The following is a 12,158-nucleotide window of genomic DNA, read 5'->3' on the forward strand; positions in this document are numbered from 1 at the left end:
AAACCACAAATATTTAAAGCCAAGACCTGTTTGGATTGTTACACCAGTAGGCCAACGATTATGATAAATTCAATTGCACTAAAGTAAAAACACCAAACATACATGGGTGATTGTTCAATTTATTAATGAAGTTATAATATATAATAAGAAGTTAAAAGCTAGACTAATAATGTCCAGTCCAGGGAATATATATAGGTACGGTATATCCAATGTGGTATGTAAAACGTTTTAAATAAAATTATACTGATATTATTGAGACCATACATTTCCATGGAAAGAAAATAAACCGAACAAAATTAACGTTTCATTCAACGACTGATAAAATGTGTAACACAAAAAGCTGTTTGCCTTTTTACAATGCCAATGTAAATTATTACTGACTGCAAAGTAAGAACACCCCCATCCCTCACTTCCTATCCCATTTGCCTGTGTTTAGGCACCTGGATCATGTACATTGCAAACATAAATATGTTGGCTTATTGTGTGCTTATATGTAAGTCATAAATGAGTTGGTTCTTAAGGCGCTGTACAGTTTTATAATATAAAGTAATATAGATGTATAATGAAGAGTTGATAAAAATGCGGTATACAGGGGTGGGGTAAATATACAAGCACACAAAAACACTTCAATCACATCGGCCTCGCATCCTAACATGCCTAAACAGAATTTAACCTTCTCATTCTTAGTATGACAGTTTGAAGAATATTATAGTAGAAATGACCCCCTCCCCCTTCCCCCTGGAAAGGATCGATCTGATTAGAAACCTATGTATTGGATTATGAATAGAAATAGCTAAACCTTTATTTTGATCATGCTTCATAATGTCTGTAGTCCCATATACCAATTTTGTGTGTGCAGTGTGGGTTCTTAGCACGATAGAGACAATTCCCTGTCATTCTGATCATTTCAAAACCGCACAGTATACATGCATTCTCAATCGACCTTTCCACACTGCTTCCTCTGAGTTTCTTATTTAATCGCATGAGCAGTACTTAAACTTATCTCTAATTCATATCTATCATGATCCGCAGCAAACTCAGAGAAACATCGCTAATTATCACGGGATGTGATTCGGTTTCGTGCGTAGTTGAAAACTCCTGCCAGTAAGAGAACGGTGGTACAGACGAGGGCTGATAGAAGAATGACATTCACGGACGCACCATCTTAAAGGGGGAAAAAGAAAAAAAACATGGTAATAATTTAACAGATTGTTCTGGTGACTTGCTTGTAAACGTAATTAGGGTATCAAAATAACCAACGGTACAACGACAAATAGGATACTACGCTAAATGGAACTGCTAAAGGCCAACAAAGGTTTTTAGTTGTAACAAAAGCTAATCGCTTCAAATTCGTGTTCCCCAATGCTTTGGAAAAGGGGTACTTTTTGCGCGACAAAGTCCAGCCCGAGAATTGTATAAAAGAAAGGGGGGTGTATTTGACTTTTTACCCGGAGATTTCTTTAAAAAGGGGTGTTTTTCTCTCTTTTTCTTTGGATTCCTAATTTTCTTTTAAAGGGGGTTATTAAAAAGGGGTTATAAAATATCTTGAATGTCATAGATAGGGGTTCAATGAGCAGTGTTCCGGATTTAGGGGGGTCTCCAAGGCAGGAAAAGCCAGCGAAAATCCCGCGAAAGGGAGCGGGGGGTTCAGAAATGTTGGCAGTCCTGAGATAGGGGTGCTTTCAAAGGGAGAGAACAAGCATTCGCATACCCTAAATAACAATGGGTGGGGGCGGGCCTAATATGCGTCTTAAGTAGATATTAAAGAGAGAGAGAGAGAGTTGGGGGAGAGAGAGAGAGAGAGAGAGAGGGAGAGAGAGGGGTGGGGGTGTACGAAACGTTATAAAGCCTGTTGCACCACGAATTTCTTCTCGTTGGAGGGTGTCAGTTAATGGGCCACTCTAACAAAAACGGGCTAAAAAATGAAGGAAAAAAAGACATGTAGAATATTTTTTTTGACGGAGGTTCCGAACATGACAATGATTTTTCTTAGAAGTCATCAATAATTCTGGAATCTAGCCTAAAAAATGACGACTCAGAACGCTCAGGAAAAAAGCCCAGTTTCGGAGCTGTATTGCGCATGACGTCACTGCAGGTGCCTCTCCGGTGAAAAGGAGGGTGATTTAGTCATTAAAATATCTTTAAAAAGGCAAACTATGATATTAATTGGGGGAAAAAAAAGAAATTAATCCGAAAAAAATTATGCACTTGATGATCCCAGTACGTTTCTGGCAATGTCGTCATTCCTAATGTAACATTAGTTGTAGGACAAATCGGCATGCCCGCAATAACGTCAAACGCGTCATCAAGGCCACGTGACCGTATTACCTTTTTCCGAGGGGCTAGCCTACCAAGCGTGAGCACTGTGAAAAATGGATGGTTTTTTATCATATTTTGGTCAATTCAGAGATTTTCTGAAAAATCATAGACTGGAATATTAATGAGTAGAGGTGTATTCGTGTTTTGAAAGGCTGTGTTAGTTGGGTTAGAGTGGCCCTTTAATGCCCATTGGCATGCCATGTAACACTGATATCGCGCACATTGTGATTGCAACAATCAAAAGGCATTGGCGTTTAATTACCGACCAATGGGAAAATTGTTATCAGATTCTTGATTGATGCGACCGAAAAAACGTTTCGTGTTTATTAAGCATGCAGCAGGTATTGGAGAAATAAATACCTTTCTGAGGAGCCGCAGCCATCTTGTTAATGAATGGTCCTTGAGAAACAGTATATGGGCCAAGTCCAGTCTCTCGTGTATCGCGAGCTTCTCGTACAGTACGAGAATGACTACAATTTGAGGTACACGCTGATTGGTCAGAATCGTGGCAGATGATGAGGTCACAATGAATGTAGATCTACAAGCAAAGTAATGAAATAGAAATGTAAATTAATAATCATTAAGTATTGTAGGTGCGGATGCATGTTTTTGTTAAAAAGGAGAATACAATTCTAACAAGCAGAAAATAATCACATTTTAAAGTGATCCTTTACCCTACAAGCAAAACAGAAGGAAAAAAATATATGAGATTATTATGGTCTTTTTTGCGTCCTATAGTTAAGAAGGGGTCACATTATTTTATTTGGGGGAGGAGGTTGTGACCCTCCCCCAAATTAAAGAAAAATGAAATAAACTCAATCAGTGAGAAATTACAATGCATTAATCACACATAGTTTTATCTGATAAAGAAGGACGAACATTGACTTTTTTAAAATGAGCATTTAAAAGTGATGTTTTCTATATTGTCACGTTGATTATCAAAATTAGATATCTTACAAGATTCTCATCCCGGGAGAAGGAGAAGGCTTTGAATGAGAAAGCCTGCATGCCAGGCGTCAACAGCGTGTAGACTTTGGTCCCATCTCCTATTGGGCACCTGTGGAAAAGAAGAAAACATATTGCAGTATCTATTCAAGTTAAACGAATTGCGCCCGAGGCGTGACTTTGCTAACATACATCTACTTATTGCTGAATCAGTATGTGACAGTGAAATAGTAAACATTGGTTATTTGTGTTCGGATTATGTAACATGGTCTTGCCATGTCCCCATTGCAATAGGTAACGCTATTGAAATTGCACTCAGTAGAAATCATCGAGATCATGTACGTTATCGTAATATTCATCATAATGCTTGAGAAAGGATTGCGTCACCAATGAACAAGATCACAAGCTTACCCATCATTAATGATGTCACGGCTTACAGGGTCGGAAGGGTCACGTGATGGAGTAGCCCAGCATCGAGCGTTTTGTATCGTATCCACCACGTCTTTAATAGTGACCATTTCGGTCGCCATGTAAATCCTATCATCTATTTCAACCTACAAATAAGAGATTTTTTTAAATACAATAAAATAAAACGAAAAACGACAACATGATCCCTAGGACTTTCGAGAAATCAAGTACATGGGAAATTTCAATAATTTATGTTCGGATTATGTAACTATGTCATTATACTATTCGCACTCTCCAAAATGTGGCACAGTCGGCTATTGAAACGGTATCTGGTTTGAACAAATTCTCTGCGATCGTGCTACAACAAACATGGAAATGACCGCTTGGACATTACCATTGTTAAAAGGCACATGAGCACGTGTTGAAAATGGAAGAAAGAGACACGAGAGTAGACATTAATTAGAGGAAGTTAACAAGAACAAATGAGAACGTTATATTATTAATATTAATATTAAGAAAAGAATAAATGATACTTCAACTAATAACAATGGTGGATTCTTATGTGGCGCACATGTCCGTTAAGGCATGACATTCCTGATGCTCTGGCATGGCCCAGCTGTCAAATTAGTTCACTCCGATTTATAATTCACATTTCACGTTACGCATTGTCAGTTTTGTTTTAACTGTAATAATACAGAGGTATTTTTGTTAGACATCAGTAGGGCCTACATAATTTATATTTCATCACTTTGGTTTTCTCGTAGTTCCTTGTAAATAAAGGACTAAATAAAATTTAAAATGAGGATAAAAAGAGCGTGAGGTAAAACCATAGCTTGTTGGTTATAATCTCCAGAATGTAATACAATACTTAAAGTCCAAAAGAATTGTGGAAACGAACAAGGAACAGAATAAAAAGTCGAAATGAATAAATCGATAGGTAGCGCTCTAGCATTTCGGTTACCTCTCCCTCACCCTCCGCCTAAACAGTGGACATTGTAGTTCACTTTTCATGTTAAAAGACCTATGCCTCTCAACGTCCGAGTGGATTCTAGCCTTTAGACAAGGCCTCATGTCTGATAGACGCCGAGCGACTAAAAAGAGACTAAAAAGAAAAACCGAGTGAACCTAGAGCGAGTAGCGTCAGCCAGGAGGCCTTTAGTAATCTGGTTTGGATTTCTTATGTTTAACCTTTGTTTCCAACTGGATGTCTCTACCAAAATTGTAGCGTCCAGTCAGCGAACGTATCATCGCGTGACGTCAACATATATTATCCATCACACACACACACACACACACACAGAGTAAACTTTAAGTAGTACGAACGTCGTAACCACTGACCTCTACCACTGATAGAGGTCAGTGGCTAAAACCTATAACATGGAACGAAAACGAGTTGGACTGGTTCATTTTATATACAGGGAAAGTCAAATTATCTCACTTATGATTGTTAGCTTAGGTCGTTCTGATTGGTCAATAAATCCAAAGTTATGAATACTTCTCGCAGAGCAGTAATTGCTAAAATCCAAAATGCCTCGTAACTAACGCCACTCGATCGCGCGTTCACCCCGGGTATCTAGTCTCTCTTTGTCGCCGGCTAGATTCATCTCAGCCGCTGATTGGCGTGGAAAATTGCCCGAGTCACGAGGCCTTGTGGACCCACGCTACCTCATTGCGCTTGAATTTGTGCCGTGTGTTATAAGAAACATGTATAGAGGCATGTTTCGAATATCAAATCAGAAACATTTCTTTTGTTTTCAGGATGAGAAATCAAAATGATAGCTCGAATGCCCACCTGTTGGGGGAAGATATCGCCCGGGTATGCATCTTCAAACTTAACGTTGGTGTACTGACGAATGCGAACCGTGAAATTCCCGTAGCCATCCTCTCTGATGTATCTGATCCACGCATGTGCCAAGTACGTCATTGCCACGTGATAGGTCCGACTCATCGAACAGTTCACCCGGATAGAGACGTCGGAGCTCCGGATATCCGAGTGAATCATCACGTTGACTTGATTGGAGAATAGGATGACGTCATCACTCTCCTGAGAATAAAAGGAAGAATTGTGGTGAAAAGATGACACATATTCGAAAGGTCAATTCAAGAAAAGAAATGCTCTCCCATAAGTTTTCAGCTCTTTTTCTTATTCCTACACACCTAGAAACAAGGGTGCAATTACACATACATGCATATTTGGCACAGGGTGCTGCTGTTGTAGCAGAATTGTACCCTTATTTCTTAGTGTGTAAAGGTAAAATACTCTCCTTCACTTCAAAATCCGACTCCTTCTGAAGACTGACATATAACTTAATTTTGGCCTTTATGAAACCAGACTTAAATATTTTTTTTTTTTAAATTAAAAAAAATTGCATGTATAATAACAGGTGATAGTTTAGACCTATTTATATGGAAAAGTTTCAGGCCGAAATTCCACTAAAGTGGATCTGTGCGTGTCTTTCTTTGCTCAGCGCGCACAGGTACGTCTCATGAATAATTCATGACCCTACACGCACAGCCACGCAAAGGCGAGTCATGGCGTGATATGACGTCATAACTTTCTTTGCTAATGAGCTCGGAATGTCGCCAAATGTGATTGGATTGAAAAGATTAATCTTCTTACTTTTTCAAAGTTTCCGACGGAATTTCTAGACCAATCAGCTTTATTTTGATATATGACAGAGAGGGATAAATTCCGCACTGGAAAGTGAAAACGCTGTGTGCGTAGGGTAATCCGTTGCTAGGATACAGAGTCTCAAACACGGGGTTATCGATTATGTTTCTTGCTTCGAATTGTGCAAGTACGTGCATTGCTATGGAATGGTTGGTGTCAAAATTCATTTGAAAATCTTTCTTTCGAGGCCTATTCAGACGCAAATACTTAACATTTTCTCATATTCTGAAAAATACAAGAAAAAATATAAACAATAGAATACCGTATATTGTGCAGCATTGCAAAGTTACACCAATATCTTTGACACCAGAACGGTTTTTGAAGCCTGTGCCCATTGGTTATAATTACATGCGCGCGAGCATACGTTCGAGACTCGCCAAAAGACACCACTTTTCCATATGATTTTCAAAAAGGTTGTCTATGCCCTTTGCAGGCGCGTACGCCTGCAAAAATTTCGAGACCAAAAAAAAAAGTGTCCTCTTACCCCCCCCCCCCCCCCCCCCCCCCCGCTTATTCAGCGGCTGGCTGAGTCGTTGCGAAATTTTCGGACCGATTTATAAATGTTAACCCCCCCCCCCCCACCCCCCCTTGAAAAAATCCTGCGTACGCGCCTGGCCCTTTGCAATTACAGAAATGTCACTAGCGCCGCTCGGAACAGGTGAAGGTAGCAAATGTGAATTAAGATGATACAATTCAATATCCAATATGCAGACAGTGATAACCCTTGTCTTGAAATAGATTGTCTATATTCGATGTACTCACGCTCACTGTTGTACCGCATCCATTGTACGGCGCTGTAATAGCAACCGTATCTACATCATACTCAGCCCCTCGGCAGAGAGAATTCTTGAATGAAACCCTATCCTGACTTGAGATCCCTAGCCTTGCCTTGTCCAGGTATACGGTCATTGAAGAGTCCTCACACACCAGTCTGGAGTCTGTGACGATGATGATAATAATGATGACGATGATGATGATGAAGATAAAACAACAACGACGACTGAAATAACATCAATCGTAAGTCTGGTAACAATGATGATGACGACGACGATCGTGATGTTACAATAGGAGTAGCCTAGTAGTACTTAATAATGATGATAATAATAAGAGGATGAACTTTGACATTCGATACAGAATTTGAAATAGGGTTCTGGGCAGTCTCTAGTTACTTCATCTGCCCATCAAGAATTATCTAAAGCCTAATAATAATGCTCATTTCATGATCACCTTAGGGTGATCAACCTATCGAATCCAAGAAGACATTCATGCATCTAACACATACCATTTCAAATCAGCTGTTCGATCAGTGGCGGATTCAGGCCACCCCCCCCCCCCCCCCTTGAGAAAAAAAAAAAATCATGTACAAACACGTGACTTTTACCTTTTTTTTTGGGGGGGGGGTGCAAATTTTTAAATTTTCGAGGACCAAAAAAAAGAAATTTGCTCACTACCCCCCCCCCCCCCCCCCCCCTTTGAGCGACTTTTCGGCCGGCGGGATTTTCAAATTTTCGGGAGCAAAAAAAAAAAAATGGGCCCCTGAGAAATCCTGGATCCGCGCCTGGTTTCGCTTGCTTCAAAATTAGGAGCTGGAATACGTGTTTCTGTTTTTTCATCTGTCTCGCACAATGCTCACCCTGCTGACATTCTCCAAAGTGGACATCGTCGATGCCGATGATGTTCAGCCTTGGATCGCCAACGACCGCCTTGATGAGAACGTGTCCGATTCCCGCAGCCCTCACCTCGATCTCCGCGCCGACCCACTCGTCGGGTTGGCTGCCGTAGGCGGACCATAGCGTGGTCAGTTTGGTCTCACCAGTGGACTGACCATTCGGGGAGGACCTGGTCTCGCCTTGTTGGAAGAAGACCGTGAGAGAGCCATTAGTGACATCATGCATGTAGTACCAGAATCGAAAGCATTTGGGTGTCGGCCCAGAGACGTTGACTGGCGGGCTGATGAGGGATGCCAAGTTCCCGGGCGAATTGGACGGACTGCTCGTGTTAAGTAGCATGTATTGACCAGCTAAAAAAGAAGAAGAAAAAAAACATACCTCGATTAATAAAGATAAAGGGCGATAAAAAGCAAATAATGATAACTATGAAATAAGTGGGTTGTATCTACCCTGAGTGGCCACATCACATCAAATACAGCTTTCCATTTGGGCCCTGTAATTGTTATTAGATGCTCATTTAAACATGGGTGGAGAGTGGCAAACGTGGTCTAATGTAATTGCGAAATGACATCGGTGGGGGACTGGGATTTGAACCCTCATTTCTCCATTTTGAGTCAAGTGAATAAACCGCTATATCACGACACCTCAAAAGGAGATATCTGACGAAATAAGAAATAAAGTATTGAAAGAATTAATCATTTATAATTGAATACAGTGTTTCAATTGTATTGAAGTGCGTATATATCTATTTTATATCTAGCTGATGAAACTTTCACTATTTTACGGCTGAATTCGTGCCATCCATTTTTTCGCCGTCGGATCTTTGTGTTCGAAAGTTCGTGTAACACGACAATCCGACCCGACGCGAATACCCGATTAAAGGTGAAATTCAAAGAAAATCACAAATATGTCAACTAATGTATCACTAGAAACTGGTAAGCTAACAGATGGCCATCGTACAAGTTTTAGGTCAACTGCATATCGGGTGATTTATAAAAAAAATACAAATACAACCACCTCCATAGCAGCTGGGATATACGAGAGATTTGCCGGAAAAATAACGATGTTTTAATGACGTCACTATATGGACCAGTACTGTCCAAGCAGACAACATCCCATAGAGAATGAACATAATTGCAAAGCTATTATTTCTCAAATTATAATGAGTTTCGTGTATATAGATGTAATGGCATGTCAAACCATTCAAAAGGGGATATGACCCGATTCTGATAACTCAAATCTTTTGCTTGTAAATACACAGGATATGGCTTAATTAACAATAAAAGAAACCAGATTTTCAAATTGAAAAAACCCCGGAATAATATTACGGACGGCATTTGTTGCCTCTTGAAACGCCGAACATACCGCGGTGTGTGCAGCTGAATATACAATGGCGTCTTATTTTGTTTACAAGCGACAGATTCCTTTATTTTTTGTATCGCTGCAATTTTCATCAAAATAAAACCATGCGCGGGGTTAAGAGTGAGGCAATAGATAACCTTGTCGAATCAAAGTTTCAACTTTGCAATAATGAAAACAAAGTTAGTTTTTAAATGAATGAATATCTACTTTAAACATAATAAGCCCTATATGTTACTGTATTTGAGGGTTCGGATAATAAATGCGGCACTTCGATCATCATGTGTATATTTTAGATGTTAAACCCTTCATAACTTACTTCGGCTCTGTGTCGTGTGGTCCACAGTTGGTCCTGTTGAGTTACTTGCAGTTAGCTCTGCAGACCGTCTCGTCCAATCCAAGTCGTTTGACATAGAGTTCTTGAAATGCCATCGACATTTAATCTTTTCAAAGTCGCACTCTCCGTCGCTAGGGCCTGTAATTAGATATAACAAATCTGATCGTTGAATCCATACTTGCTATTTAACGATTGATTATAAATAAAAACATCTTCCTTTCGCCCCGTGCACACGAGGCGTCATGTGCTTAAGCAAGCATGCAGGCACAAACCCCTGCCAGTAGTTGAATATAAAAAAATCCCTCTATACTAAGAGACTTCTGTATGGTATGAATAATGCGACTGACATAAGGAGGTTCTGCTCAAGGCTTTAGGAATTGTGGAAATGTGTCAAATATGGGTCTGTGCTTGCAGATCAAACCGACCCCGTGAATGTAAATATCCCGTTTCCCACTAATAGATTTTTCTTTAAAAGAATTATTCCTTTTACAATCATATCTTGTATGACGTCACTCTCGCCAGGTTATACCAGTCGCCAGCGCCGTCCTACGTCAGATAAACTCCCCGAATACAACGGGCTGTACATAGGACTGCGTCACAGACTACTTTTTCATTAAACGTAATGGCCCGAATACACAAAGGAGGATTGTAGACAAACCTAGGTTTATGTGCGTCATAATTATGACGCGTATTGACGTGTTTCAGACCAAGGTTTGTCTGAGCCTTAGTCTGAAACGCATCGAAAAGCGTCATATGACGCACATTAAACTAGGTTTGTCGACAAACCTCCTTTGTGAATTCGGGCCAATATATTTGGCACATGAGCATAATGCCTACTTTATTATGCGGCAACAATAAATGGAGAGCTGCCTACTAATGATGGCTTGTTCAGTACGAGATGCCATTTTGATTGTGCATCATTACCTGGGATAACAAGAAAACCTTTGAACTGAATTCAAGTAGATTGAAATCCATTTTGCACTGAGCATACATTTTTGTACGATACCATTATATACGTCAGCTAAGACCACGCCTTCATGGAAAGTAATCACAAGGCGTATATTGCCAAAGGCGGTTGACCCACGTACATGCCCGGTTTTGACACAGACGTGCCAACGGGCATTTTCAAAAATACCTTCGACTGTTCTCCTGCCGACAAAGATGTCCTTCGTCGATGATGTACTGACAGGGATGAGACGCACAATATCCGTCTCTCCGTCCTTCACGCTGAGAGTATCTCGACTACCGTAGGTCCAGTACAAGTCCCCTTCAGACCATGCCACGCCGCTACATGTAGAGGAAAGGCTCTCGAGTGTGGTCGCATCTCCTATTCTTGGTTTCATTTCGATTGTCTTCAAATATATACTTTCACACCAGTATAATCTACTTCCTAAAGCATTCGCAAAGATAATTTAAAAACAATGAAAGAAACTCAAAGGCAATAGAAACATCTCCCACCCCCTTTTTTCTTCTTCTTCACTCTATTTTGGCTCAAGACGTGCTGCAAAATGAATTATACTCATAACAAAGTTTGATGGGGCGGAATGTGCCAAAGATTGTTCCAAAACAGAGTGCACGTTGAAAGGAAGAAAAAAGGATACTTGGCGGATACAGGACACTAAACCTGAAAATTCATAATAATTGTATTGACCAGGTCATTCCTTGGTGTTACAGTAAACTCCGAATCGAAGTGGAATGCTCACATTGTAAATGTATGCCAAAAAATAGTAAGATGGTCAGTTTACTTGGGAGGCTAAATTCTTTTTAGAATGAATCCAGTCTGAAGCTTTCGTGTGTAGCAGTTATTTCACCACAACAAAACACAGTTGAAAATGTAACAGAAATTGCAAAATCGTGCTCGAAGACTAATTTTGAAAATACGTGTTTTAGCACGTAGGTCTGTGCATGAATTTCATTACGACTCTGAGCCGCTGTAACTTTAAACTTTAAAGAGGCTTGCAGTTCCCCGATAATTTTCAAAAATTCAGAACCTCGATTATTAAGATTTTACACGTTTGAATTTTCATGTAGAATGCTAATAATATTCTTCCAACTAGGATTGTAGTCAAGTCTTAAAGTGTCTGTTAGGCTAATAAGATTAAAGGATCTTACCGTCTTTGTTGAAGGCTAAATCGGGTTTAAGTGAACCCGATGAGAAAACTGTCCTTTGATTCAGGCCCTCATAGGAGCTACTTCGAAGAGCGGAACGCCCCTCTCCCCAGTAGAGAGTCCTGTTTTGTAAATGAAGAGCTTAATTTAAAAAGGTACTACATCCACTTTCGACCAAAATTGATTTTTAGATTAATACATCATCTGTTCAGAACCGGAGGGGCATTATAACATGTCGTTTCACACAGAGTTTAGGCCTTTTTATAGAGCTCCAAACGGATGAAATTTGGATCTGAAACATGGAAATCAAAATAATGCACTTTATCACAAAAAAATTAAG

At 40.0% G+C, this 12,158-nt stretch overlaps 1 protein-coding gene across 1 annotated transcript; it reads right to left on the reverse strand.

Moving 5' to 3' along the window:
• Positions 1 to 205: 205 nt before the first annotated feature.
• Positions 206 to 11,925, reverse strand: LOC115924487 (ZP domain-containing protein-like). The gene is made up of 10 exons (XM_030986706.1): positions 11,822 to 11,925; positions 10,845 to 11,099; positions 9,692 to 9,847; positions 7,977 to 8,363; positions 7,106 to 7,281; positions 5,465 to 5,716; positions 3,676 to 3,818; positions 3,277 to 3,376; positions 2,680 to 2,857; positions 206 to 1,164 (listed from the first exon to the last, which is right to left on the reverse strand). Exons 2-10 carry the CDS (start codon positions 11,050 to 11,052, stop codon positions 1,052 to 1,054), a joined length of 1,713 nt encoding a protein of 570 aa, XP_030842566.1. The 5' UTR covers positions 11,053 to 11,099; positions 11,822 to 11,925; the 3' UTR covers positions 206 to 1,051.
• Between the last annotated feature and the right edge of the window lie 233 nt (positions 11,926 to 12,158).

Source organism: Strongylocentrotus purpuratus, unplaced genomic scaffold (genome assembly GCF_000002235.5).
Source record: "Strongylocentrotus purpuratus isolate Spur 01 unplaced genomic scaffold, Spur_5.0 spur5_scaffold_16, whole genome shotgun sequence".
In the NCBI taxonomy this organism is placed as follows: domain Eukaryota; kingdom Metazoa; phylum Echinodermata; class Echinoidea; order Camarodonta; family Strongylocentrotidae; genus Strongylocentrotus; species Strongylocentrotus purpuratus.